At 39.6% G+C, this 13,982-nt stretch overlaps 1 protein-coding gene across 1 annotated transcript; it reads right to left on the reverse strand.

The window, feature by feature from the left end:
- Window positions 1-1,379: 1,379 nt before the first annotated feature.
- Window positions 1,380-6,885, reverse strand: LOC139479131 (cytochrome c oxidase subunit 6C-like). The gene is made up of 4 exons (XM_071261906.1): window positions 6,803-6,885; window positions 3,625-3,773; window positions 2,276-2,396; window positions 1,380-1,486 (listed from the first exon to the last, which is right to left on the reverse strand). Exons 2-3 carry the CDS (start codon window positions 3,771-3,773, stop codon window positions 2,297-2,299), a joined length of 249 nt encoding a protein of 82 aa, XP_071118007.1. The 5' UTR covers window positions 6,803-6,885; the 3' UTR covers window positions 1,380-1,486; window positions 2,276-2,296.
- Between the last annotated feature and the right edge of the window lie 7,097 nt (window positions 6,886-13,982).

The following is a 13,982-nucleotide window of genomic DNA, read 5'->3' on the forward strand; positions in this document are numbered from 1 at the left end:
CAGAAATTAAAATGCTTACATACTGAGACCCAGGAAAAAAGTATTTTTAATCAGAGGGTCAGAGTTCAATTATGGCAGAATATTAACTCCCACCATACACATGATAGGAAATTATCAGTATCATCCAAGTCTGCAGATATATAAAATTCTTGCAAATTACATTCAACAGGCCAGGCCACAAAACACACTATTTTGTTCATTTGATGAGAGGTGAGGTGAAATGGGGTTTAACATCGTGTCCAAGATTATTGCACTTGTTTAGCAACGTGCATGCAGGGCTGCTTGTACTAGACCGGACTGATGCCGATTTATAGTGCTAGCACACTGAGATACCATGCCGCAGTTTAACATGAATACCCCACGCAGACGCAGTATACTGACTCTGAGCCGACCAGCCCTTGTTTTAGCCCCTTAATGCCGAACGCCAGACAGGGTAACAACAAGTACTATCTTTTAACATCTTTTGGTACGATGCGGCCGTGGACTGAACCCCGCACCTTCCACTCTCTGGGCAGACACTCTACCACTAGACCATGGAGGCGGTCAATTTCATGAGAGAATTTGATGTGTTTTGTGTCATATTGAACAGTAATTCAGTTTTATCACAGTGTGTCAACTTAATGTGAGAGGAAAGTAATGCAGGTTTGGGCCAATTTTGTAAGGTACAGTTAAATGGGGTTTAATAATTAATGTCACAATAAATATCATTACACTCATATCGACTTGCATCCAATAGGCTGGTTGTAGTAGTCTGGACTTTGTTTTTTTAGCGCTTGTCCACAAAGATAACATGACAGAATTTAACATGGATATCCCACTCAGACCCACTATACTAACTCCAACCTGACCCGTCCTTCTTTCATCCTCTTAATGCTGATGCCAGGCAGGGTAACAACAAGTACCATATTTTGACGTGTTTTGGTACAACTGAGGCCAGGATATCAAACTACCGACCTTCAGCTCTCCGGGCAGACCCTTAATCCAATACACCACAGAAGCAGTTCCAATTTGGTGACATCCACAAGCACTGGCATACTGATGACCGAAACGATGTTCAGAATCAGGGCAGATCTGGGATTTGACAAAGGGACGTAACTGTGCACAGCAGTGCCAAGGTGACTCTGCCTCGCGAAAACAATGAACTAAAATATGCTACGAATCTGAGCAATCTGTTAATATAGATCTCTGTTAGCATGGATAGTTTAGAAAAAAACCTTCAAATAGGAAGGTGGAAGGACATGACTGATGGTGGACTGACAGGACTGTGTGTCTAATTACTAGAACAACTCTTTATGGTCTGACTACTTGAGCATGTGGAGCTATAAAAAGTCTGGATCCTTCATTTCTCCACTCGAGGAACACAAAATAAAACACACACCTTTTTCTAGTCGATACGATTTAATTTATCTTTTTAACAACAAAACAGCAAGCTCTCTGCTTTTCTGGAGTGACTCACACACTTGTACCAATTGTTCACACTACATATCTGAAACAAACACATAAAAAGTCCATTACTACAGCTCTCACTGGGAGAACAGTCAATTTGGTTGAGGCCCGCTTCAAGATTATAGCAGTAATGTCATGATGTGCACTTAACAAGAGGGAATGAGACTCAGCATTGCTCTTTAGTGAACCTCATGAGCATGGCTATGATATACATAAGATCATACGCAGGGTGAATCTGTGATTCCAACTTACACGCCAGGTACTTCTCAGAAGTCTGCAGCAAATGTCAGTAAAAATTCCCAAATTGGTAAAAACATTTCCCACGTCATGCTGTTATAGTTACAGAACCACTAAAGAGGAAGTGGTTTTAATGCTTAGTGTTTAAATTCAATGTTAAAATACATGTACCTCTGAATTTAGGAAAAGAACTTTCAACAAAATCGAAATTTTGAACAAAATAACTATTTCTCCCAATATAGCTCCCAAGGGAACTTAGTTTGAATCCAAGACAAACACTTGCAATCCGTGGATGCTGGCACTACTATTACACAAAGGTCTGCAACTTTAGCCACTAATCCGTAGCCCAAGTCTAGTAAAGTTCTGTTTTGTCTTGTAAGCCCAGCTGATAATCATGATACTAGTACATAAAAAAACACTAAATTCTACTGAAAACATGGAGTCGTCAGATGATGTATTTCCCCTTCTGGTGCAATCCGGAAATGAAGTTGGGCTAGATTTACCCCACTTTTAACGGGAAGCATCTTTAGCATGTCATTTGTTTCAAAAATGAAAAATAACTAAGATCATGATATTCGAAACATAAACCTACGTCCAGTTATCCTGTATAATTCTATTTCCAGTCTTCAGCTGTCACACTTCCGTCGGGTCGTATTGACTGGAACACTCCGGCCTTGATCATTCTCTGGTAGTGGGCCTTTGCGTCATAGGTCCTGAAATAAATAGGTCATTACAATAAATCATGCCCACAAACATTGCGTACAGATGACCGATGACGCTCCACAGCATAATACGTTCACAAGAACCTCAAGCTTGAGAAACTGAGTGAGCGAGTTGTGGTTGTTTACAACAGTGCACAATATTTACAACAGAGGCGAAAGGAATAGGTTTCCCACATAATTTATAACAAACAATTTAGAATCTAAGCTGGGACTCACGTTTGAACATGCTGAACATATGAACCACCATCCCTCTGACTGAAGAGATGTATGTTCTAACAATATGTCATGTTCTTTGATGGAATACGGTTATCATGGAAGTAGCAAATGTAATCAAGATAATTAACTATTTAATACAAACTAACATAAGAATATGAACAAATGATGAACACATGAAAGTTAAAAAACTAATTGAAAGACATGTAAGATTTTCATTTCTTTCACCGATCATGATTGGGTCGGAACAAAACACAAAGTCATGATATCATAAGCGTCACGACAGTAAGGAGCATCATGATACAAGAGAGACAAGCTGATGATGAAAGATAGAAGTTTATGCTGAACAATGGTAAACAAAAACATGTTCGAGTCTAGAGTCTATGATTTTGGGATGGAAATTGAACAAACATGGTGAGTCAAACAACGATCACAGCCAAAATAAGGGTTACATAATAATAACAGTATTTCTTACTGATAGTGACCTATGATACAATAATCTTATCACAATTTGATGTTTAACATAAATATATGTATTTCAAATGGAATGCCAGCCCTCACAAAAAAGGTGCGGCTCTCGCGATTCTTTTTTTGAGTTGGTTTACAGAGTTTTGTTTTGTCTTTACGATGTATGTAATAGAAAAATTAATAAATGTATAATTGCCTTGAAATGAACATGTTGGTGGACGAAAAAATATTTTCACAAAAGAGCTTAATGAAAAAGAAATATAAAGACTTTTGTGATATTACTTTATTACTGAAAACTGAACAAAAGCAAAATCTGGAATGTTGAATAAATGACCCATTATCATGGGATGTCCTCATATCTTTTTTGAGTAGAAGTGAGAGCGAAGATCTCATTTTAATGAAATTGGATTTTTCAAGTCGACAGATCTGTAAACATGGTAAACCAACAACAAAGAAATTAACTGCCACATTCAACATGTCAAGACAAATAGAATATGAGATAACGGTTTGGGGCAGAGTATGGCAATTATAAACTTACCTGTGGAATTCTTCATACTTCTTAATTCTGACATCGTTTATGGTAACTTTGTAGACAGCAGTTGCAACTATTGCAAGAACAATCCCAATGCCCAGGTCCTTCTTCACCTTTGTCCTCAGAAGGTTGCGGAGTTGAGGCACTGCAGACATCTGTAGCCAACAATTTAACCATTTTAACAAGCGTTTTCTACATGGGGATTCTGACTTGCTTCCCAGCAACCTATGCTGGTCTTACTGGCCACTACATGGATTGGGTGGTCACACTCGGTGACTTGGTTGATAGCGTGTCATCAGCAGGCATGGAACTGAACTAAAAAAGCATACAAGCCCACAAGGAGAGTGGATTTTTTTCTGCTAGCCCTTTTAGAATAAAACTTTCAAATTTCTTCCTTTAAAGACTCAAAAGGTGACAATGTACAGCATGGCTGGGGATAAATAACAGTATTTGTACAATTATAAAATTAATTTATCCGAGGTAAATTTTACTAGCCTTGGAAAAGCTCTTAATTTCAGGCAGCTGTCATATTGCTAGAATATTGCTGAGTATGGCATTACACAACAAAGAAAGAAAGAGCACATTCTTGGTTTTACTAAAACAAATAAAAAGTACATCAGGATCTAATTCAGAATTCAAATCCTGAGTCTGTTGCAAGTGTCTCACAATGGTCACTTATGAGGGACAAATGAAACCCAATTGAGGATTGAATGGGTTTAACTTGTTTAACATGCCTTCGAAAGGTATTCACCTCTATCACATCATCTCGAAATGAAAGTCAACTTTACCACTTATACCATGAATAAATTATGAGATTGGTAAACATATTTAACTGATAGCGAGACTAATAACGGAGAAGAGGTTATAATGCTTGGCCTTGCATTAATTATTGCATTGAATGCAATGTTAAAATACATTTGAATTTAAGCAGCTGGGAATTGAAAAATCATTTTATTCCCAAATTGCCTTCCAAGGGCAGTTAGTTTCAAATCCTTGATACATCCCTGTAGCTATGTACCAGTACCAATCTCGTTAAAATCAGATCTTTTACTTTGATACCTTTAGCATGAACATAGGACAACATTTCCCCATAGGAGTGCTGTTCTTGTGTTCTGGATATTTCATATATCCTGCCTTTAGCTATCATTCTTTGGCAGAGATTGATATTATCAAATGAAAAAGGTAGATAAATGAAGCTAAATTGTTTTAGAAAGCTGACATCTGATTGTCCCAAGAAGCCACACATCCATCATTGTGATTAGGTGGTCGAAGTTCGTAGAATTCTAAATGCTCAGTTGGGGTTCACCTGAGGCAAACTTCTGTGAAGACAGACAGGTATCGAAAAGGAGATAAAGATTTGTTTTAATGAGTGTGTTATTATTTAATGTCACATCGGCAGTAGTTCAGACATATCGTGTTGTTTTAATGACATTGGGAGCAGTATCCTTGTGTACCCTATTTAAAACAGTTAAAACAATATTGCTGATATTTCGAGGGATAAGTGAACCTACTGAATCAAAACTTCAATTTGTGTTTATACAGGTAGGGGATATCTTTAACAATAGAATTCAACTATATTCGGATAGAAACAAAATCCTAGATAAAAGGCAAGATTTCCATTGCCTTTTCTGTAAACTTGCACTGAACTTGTGTGACATCACCTGTTTTAGGTATTTTAGCAGGTTTCCTTGAATGAACAGCCGTGTTTCGTTGCATAGTTCTCAACTTGGCATTATGATAAAGTAAATGAAAGTTTGAAACCGATTCACAAAATATGAATGTTTGAATTATAGTTTCACAACTATCAATCTCATTAAAATCAGATCTCAGTTCTCGCTTTCGCTAAACAAAGGTCACTTCAGAACGACCTTTCATCCAACCAATCATAGTCGCTTACCAGATCATGAAAGTGACAGTCACAATGTGTTTTCTAATCATGCAACCCCGATATATTTAAAACAGGGTATTCCGAACGATAGTTACGGGTTTTATGATTATATCTATAAGCCATTCCAGAATGTTCTTCTTATCAGTTTTAATTTTTTTAATCTAGAATACGTCAAAATATGTTTCGAAGCGTTGTCGCCAGTTTGAAACTAGCGTTGTAAGGTCAAGAAAGCTGCCCTCTGATTGGCCAATGTTGATTTCTTGTCAGTCATTCCATCGGTCGGTCAAATTTCGCGAAAGGTCCCATGACGTGACCCGTAATGGGATGTCCTCAGATCTTTGTTTAGCGGTAACGAAAACTAAGATCTGATTTTAATGAGATTGCACAACTATTAACAAAAAATTTCAATAATGACGGTCTGTTCTGATAAGTGTTCAGTGGGTCACATGAACCCAATTTTGACAGGCTGGAAGCGTGCACAGTCAAGTCGGCAGCTTTGATGAAATCACACCTCTTATTATAATGCAACAAATCACTATAAATATGGCTGTTCGAAAACAGGTGTTGTTAAAAAATACAGGACATGACGATAATCATATCAATGATTTTGCTCCTATTCCGCAGTTAGCAATATTTTTAGTTTGCGTTTGGGTTTCTCGGCAAGACAATCCTGTGGCTGATTTGCATGAGCACTTAAATTGGCTTCATATAGTGGTAGCTAGTCACACTTTTGAAATGAGAAAGGCCTACCCCGATTTCCTTGTCTGTCCTTCACAGAAAACTCACAAGGTGAATAAGTCTAAATAACTTTTTAATAAATCTGGCCGAGCACTAATCAATGCACAACATGCTTCCGATGTCAAACTGACCCCTTTCTGCTTTATATTTTTTTTAAAATCGCCTTTCTTAATAATGCGATACCTGTACACACCACCTTGCTCAGATGCAGAGGCGTCGGATTTGATCATACTTGTTAATATACCAGCCTTCGTAGATTGTTGTCACCGTCAACAGATATGCCCTTATTATAGCAAATGTTTATTTTATATACTGTTTGCACTTTGTAAATAGGGTCATAGAAAAGTACGTGCAAATGGAAAAAACGACAATGGTCTACGCACTGCCGCAAAAGCATGCACCTTGAAAGACACACGACAATCAAGATCTTCAATGGTGAAATAAGTTCACACAAATACGTTGTCGACATAATTATCATTAACATATAATCTATGACCATTGATGAATCTACTTCAATTCAAAACCATTTGATAACACAGAACTGAATTAAAATCGTACCCTGTATGCGAAGAAACGTGATTGACCTTCACAAACAAAATGTTATCGTCAATGGCCGCTGATCACGTGACTTTAGAAGGGACGTAACTCCGGTTATAACCATTATAGAAACCACTAAAATCAACCGTGGAGACTCTCTGGAGCATTTTAATACGCTTCTTAAAATCATTCACAGAAACTTTTATATTTTATACTATCTTACCTAAATATACATGTTTGGAACGATGGAAGCTAGAACCCTGGTTTGGGTCTATGACTTGTCAGTTTGGGGCCCTCTTCTACTGCTGTCGAGATGTAATGGTAACTAAAATGTTGTTGAAAGTGGCATTAAACCAAACTCACTCACATGTGCTGACCGTTAAAAATAACGCTTTCTTTAACCGTATTGATGTTTTACGAAGCACATCTCAAAAACTTCCTATATTTTAAACTGCTCCGGGGGCAGCTCTGGACTAAGACGTAAGCATTAAATATTTTAAAGTTTTGAAAAGGGTGTTTCTTTGCCACAAGTTACGGAATTTAATATGAACACTTTATGAAAGGCATCGGACATTTCAGAAAAGCATGTACACTTAAAAATTAGCATTCATTAACAAATTAATAACGTTATCAAAACATCATTATTTAGACTGAAAATAGTTGCCGAAACACTGGGAACTTAAAGTAAAAAGCACATGGATGATACCCTTATCAAATGCATCACCATCGAATAACCATTTCTGTTTCATGTTTCTGTTGCCAGGCACTATATTTTCGTGCCTAAATTCGACTGTCGTTATCTAGACTATGCTTAACTGGGAAAACAATCGCATAAAAACTTAGCACAAAGTTGGCCCCGAGCCTTACCTTATTCACCATTAATTGATTCCTGATAACTGAAATTGTCTGTAGAAGAAATTCATTATGATTCATTACATGTTCTGGATCCTCAGACAATTTGGTCGTGTTGCCAGACGACATTCCTTGTGGCCAATGGGTGCTAACTGGTAAAAATATAGGATTTAAATTATAAATGAATACGTTCATTTCCACCTTACCCAGGACGATCCGGGTTCGATTAGGTCTAAAGCAACCCATGGTTGATACATGTCATTGAATCCCAATTGCGTAGATCGATGCTCATGATGTCAATCACTGAATTTTCTGTCCCCGACTCTACCGCCGTCATATAGCTGGAATATTGCTGAGTGCCAGAGTCCACAAATCCTCTTTGCTGAACGTATGGGCCAATGAGGATCGAGTGGTTACAACTTGTGATCTGGCTGATTGAGTGTCATCGTAGTCCGACATTGTTGATCTTTGCTCATGTTATTAGCTTCCAGTTTGTCTGGTCCGAACTCGACTATTGTCGGACGGCGCGATAGACAAAACTAGGCTATTGATCCACGGCGGGGTAAAACAACATTCACACAGTCATCATCCGATCAATCCATCCTAATCCACGAGTCTCCCCTGCCAGAGCATAACATCAACGGTATCATGGAGTGAAAGCGTATATCCCAGCTGTGTTCGCGAGATCATAGGTCTGCCCTATCCCATTTCAAACGAGGAATCTGTGAGGCGCCAGTATCAAAGTTCAACCTCATTAGGGCCAAAATACTGACGCGATTTCATCTTTATAAACCCAAAACTAAAAACAAAAGCGTCAAAAATATTAAAAACAACAACCCCAAAGTACAGATCTCAGACAAAGTGCCAAGTGTCGGAGAAAAGAACCCCTTCGTGTCATACGGAATGTCCATCATTCATCATTTACACTTATTTTTTAAAGATATGTCCGAGAGTCATGATCATTATGGAACTTTGGACCTTTTTGTACAAAATCCACATAAAATGAAAAAAGGACTACAGCTTGTTATTATGTAAACGTACAACTATACGAGCATTGTCTGTTCTTGGCGAGGGCCAATGACTGGTGGAGTCAAATTACCTCAAACCATCCCAGGGAGTATTGTGTGGGTACGACATGCCTTGTATCGTATGGCATAAAACTGTAAAGGGCAATTGCGCAATAACAAAAGAAGATGGTGCTTCTTTTTTTTAAAACAGGATAATGATATATCAGTTAACGATAGTTACAGTCGGGCTGCACAGGGCAGCAAGCTGTAACTCGACCAAACTCATCTGTAGATCATTCAGTTACAGCATCAGTTTAGAACATCACAGAGAAGATACGAGTCTCTTCGTCTCGGCATAATGTCTGTATGTGGGTTTCAACTCGGTATAAAAGTATCAGGAGACAATTATACGAGGGTGAAATTTGTAAAAAAATATTACAAACTCGCATGTAATGTTCACAACAAAATGGCAAGTTTCTATACTTCACGAGAGCACATGAGACGAAGACTGGCGATGATGTGTACAGCTAGCCACTAAATCACGTCACTCAGAGCTGAAATCGATCTCTGCGTTGTCACTTTCCCCTATTATTGAGGTATTCATGCAAGTTCCAGGAACCTGCAGACGTAATATGGACTGGTTGTGAGATATCGCCCGATGAGGCTTCAATAACTCTAATTTTATGTCCTATCTCCCAAAGTTTTTTTCTTAATCAAAAGGAAAATAACAGAAAGTCGATTTGTCCCAAGGCATGTATTTTTTATTTTGATATCCGCCGAAAAAATTATTTAATTGACAACTGTGAACCTGACGATGAACATGTGGGTTGATTTCTTTGAGCGACTAACGTTTCGCATAAACCGCTTGTCACCAGCTATCCCATCCGCGGCGCTGCCTTAATTACGTTAGGTGGGAAACGTAAGAAGCATGGGTCCCGCCTTCGCACGGTCTGTCTTTGAAAAACGACCCAGCGTTCGTGGGGCACATTTTGATGATGGACGGTAGCTCTTACAACCTTTCATCTACGGTTCCGATCATCTGCCCATGCTCCAAACCAGGCCCATGTGCAAATGAGACGATCGCGACGTCAATTTCCCCCTTCATGGGAAGAACGCTGCATGCTCCTATGGGATCCGAGGCCACTTCTGGACTATATCAGCGAGATGGGGGAGTCCAGGGCAGCGCAGACAATGACCACTACAACCATTAACACCCGGTCATTGTATATGTTCAGTAGCTCACTTGAAACGTCAACAATAACTACTGATTTTAAAAATGGAATGATATAAATACTAACAAACTGTATTTCTTATGACACGTGCTACAGCAGCCAACAAGTCGTTTATTTTAACCCAATTTTCTATTTTAATCACCTTAGGGTTAAACTACTTATTTGGAAACAGTTCATACACATGCCTATTGTTCAGTTAATCCCTTTATTGCATGACGGTTCTAGGTTTGTCAGCACCAATGCTCGTGCTGGTTACCAAAGTGGTAAACGTTTGAGACCTGCATCACCTCGGGCTTTCCTTCCGCTTAAACACGACACGCCGTGATGTTAGTGGAATACTGTTCAAAGCCGCGTTTAAACCAACCCACTCACCCACTCACTTTATTGTAGGTTCGGGTTAGCTTAAGTATGAACTTATTTTCCTTTCAAAAGAAGTCAAGGAACACTTATTTCTTTTTTTTAGAATTAACATCCAGAATCGAATTCAAAGCTGCTTAGCATATCCATTATATTTCAAATTATTTCTATAGTTAATCTGTAATGGCACGAAGTTTAACTATATTAATATGAAAGAATCGGGTGTTCTTTAACTTCAGCCCCGGATATCTCAAAGTGGTCTGCAAAGCTACAATACTTAATTTTTTTTACACTATTATATGATTGAATTTTGATATGAATATGTCTTGATTATCATTAAATTGAATAACTTAGCAATGTTATACACATGGCAGGTCCAAATATAGAGATACAAAAACATCAATTATACAGAGGTATTTTAACATATCTTTACATATGAAGATCTCAAATAATATAAATATTTCAATCGATTAGTCTTTATTTTAAATATTAACATTTTGACTTTTTCGTCAGTGTTTACGTGAGTATGTTGCGTCGGGTTTGTGTTTTTGTCCTTAAAATAATTGTTTCACGATGAAATGCACATAAACGTTATCTTCATTATCTAAAATTAATAGCTGACAAATAAACACAAAACATAGAAAGCAGGGCTGATTATATTTACAAAAATGTCAGGAATATCATTTTACCCAATAACTATACTAGTGATATATAAGGGCAAAAGTGCAGAAGAATTCAAATACCCGAATGGCTAAAACGTATTGCATATGTCTCTCTATGGTCATATATCCACATATCATTCAATGTGTCATATATGTCTACATATCTTATATTCGTAATAAAGTTCTTAATAATAAAGCGATACACGCCAATGTTCTTTTTCTAACCCCGAAGCAATTTTATATCGATGAAAAAAAACACACACCAAAATTACACGTGGCCTTGGAAATAACAAAGAATAAAATTCAAAATCGGTTATGGTAATTGAACCAATTTATTAATACAATATATATACTGAAACTGGGACACTGTCTAGTAAGGCAGACGGAGTGCCAACTTTCGGTAAAGCAATACCGAAATAGTCTTGAGGGAGCAGCTATATAAAGTAATAATTGCTACAGCGCGTCTCTACCCTGGTTATGACATGGGGATAAGTGAGTTTGAGCCAAATTAGACACAGTCCAACGTCCAGAAGATATGGGCTGTAATGCTGCGGAGATTTCGGTCCAACCACGGCGACCTCTTATTTCAGACCTGTCTGTTACTACCGCAATAACTATGCAAATGCCGCAGAGGTAATCGCATTGGACCCCTTTGCTGCCGCGGTCCCAAATGTAGATTTCTTAACCGTGGTTCCAACACTTTGGATTTGGGAGCGAAAAGAATCAATTAATTTCTCAATCCTCGAATTAATTTGCCCGGAATCTAATTCGACTGGTTGCTAACGGGTTCCAGGCGTGCTAAGCGAACGCGCGTCTTCCACGTCTTGCCGTCTCACGTTTGAAGGTAGCGGCTCCCCGACCCCCGAGTCTGACAAGGTCACGTGACTGATGGCGGCGGCTTTGAAGCTGGGATGGGATGGCTGTCTGAGACGTCTTGCCTTGGTCCGATATCGGGCTATGGCGAGAGGCTCAAAGATATTGAGTTAATCTCCATTTGATAAAACGAGCTTACTTCTGCCATGTCCCATTAAACACCCGTTTCCTTCCGATGTTTCCTCGGCGTTTCCTATTGATTCTGATTTAACAGCGAAGGGAGCCGGGAAGAAAAGAAATCGTTTTAAGATGGATCCAAATTTTACAACTAAGCAGCTGAACGCATAGGCTGGAACTGATCAAATTGTTTCTGGAAATATTTTAAAACAGTTCAGAGCTTCCATGCTGTTTTCGGTGTTGGTTTGACTGAGGTAGTCTTGGAAAAGAGAAATAATAGAGTGAATAGTTTTCAATCAATGTGTGTAACAAAATTGACGCACCACAGTCCATATAAGAAGGCGTTGCACCTGTTACATATTATAGAGACGCCATGTTAAGATTCCACCTAAACGAAGCGTTTGCCAGACACAGGAAAACACACCCACATACAAAATTAAAGGGTGACTCTGCTAAATGGTCTGGTGCCAATTTTCAGTGTAGGACTAGATGTTGTAATGAGTGCCTTGTGTGCCACCAAGACACTGTCTCCATGTAATTAAGACAATCGTTAACTGTTAGTTTGATGCACATCGTGCAATTGGAGGTGAGGTGAAATGGGGTTTAACGTCGTGTCCAAGATTATTGCACTTATATAGCGACGTGCATGTACGCGTGTGTGTGGGACTGCTTGTACTAGTCCGGACTGTTGCCGATTTATAGTGCTAGCACACTGAGATACCATGCCGCAGTTTAACATGAATATCCCACTCAGACTCCCTGACTCCGAGCCGACCAGTCCTTGTTTTAGCCCCTTAATGCCAAGCGCTAGACAGGGTAACAAGTACCATCTTTTAACCTACTTTGGTATGACGCGGCCCGGACCTTCCGCTCCCCGGCGGACGCTCCACCACTAGACCACGGAGGCGGTCGTGCAATTGGAGTTAGTGGACAAACGAAGTACTGTTTCAAGGGCTCAGACAACTATGCTTGGACTGCCAAACTGCCCTTTAAAAGGCTGGTCTGGTTCGAGGAACTTTGGAGTCCTAGTTTGATTCAAGTCGTTCAAATGCCACTTTGTTTGTCATCCAACTCAAAATTTATTGTGTATCAGTCTAAACGTTAATGACCAGTCTAATTACTCGGAGACGGTGTCTCAGTTTCATACAGGACAATAATTACAACGTCTAGACCCAGACCGCAAATAATCACGACCTTGGAGTAGACAAACTCTTTAACACGAAACACGCTTATAAAATACATAACCCAGCTTCACTCATTCAAAATATAGGTTTACTAGGCCACGTAAGTGAATGGAGGTGGGGGGTGCGTGTATGTGTAGGGTCTGTGTCTGTAAGGTCTGTGTAGGGTGTGTGTGTGTGTGTGTGTGTGTGTGTGTGTGTGTGTGTGTGTGTGTGTGTGTGTGTGTGTAGGGGATGTGTGTGTATGTGTAGGGTCTGTGTCTGTAAGGTCTGTGTAGGGTGTGTGTGTGCGTGTGTAGGGGATGTGTGTGTGTGTGTAGGGGATGTGTGTGTATGTGTAGGGTCTGTGTCTGTAAGGTCTGTGTAGGGTGTGTGTGTGTGTGTGTGTGTGTGTGTGTGTGTGTGTGTGGGGGGGGGGGATGTGTGTGTATGTGTAGGGTCTGTGTCTGTAAGGTCTGTGTAGGGTATGTGTGTGTGTGTGTGTGGGGGGGGGGGATGTGTGTGTATGTGTAGGGTCTGTGTCTGTAGGGTCTGTGTAGTGTGTGTGTGTGTGTGTGTGTAGGGGATGTGTGTATGTGTAGGGTCTGTTTCTGTAAGGTCTGTGTAGGGTGTGTGTGTGTGTGTAGGGGATGTGTGTATGTATAGGGTCTGTGTCTGTAAGGTCTGTGTAGGGTGTGTGTGTAGGGGATGTGTGTGTGTGTGTGTGTGTGTGTGTGTGTGTGTGTGTGTAGGGGATGTGTGTATGTGTAGGGTCTGTGCCTGTGAGGTCTGCGTAGGGTGTGTGTGTGTGTAGGGTGTGTGTGTAGGGGATGTGTGTGTGTGTGTAGGGTGTGTGTGTGTATGTGTAGGGTCTGTGTCTCTAAGGTCTGTGTAGGGTGTGTGTGTGTGTGTGTGTTTGTGTATATAGGGGATGTGTGTAT

Source organism: Haliotis cracherodii, unplaced genomic scaffold, assembly GCF_022045235.1.
Source record: "Haliotis cracherodii isolate W230 unplaced genomic scaffold, xgHalCrac1.p SCAF_4, whole genome shotgun sequence".
Classification (NCBI taxonomy): domain Eukaryota; kingdom Metazoa; phylum Mollusca; class Gastropoda; order Lepetellida; family Haliotidae; genus Haliotis; species Haliotis cracherodii.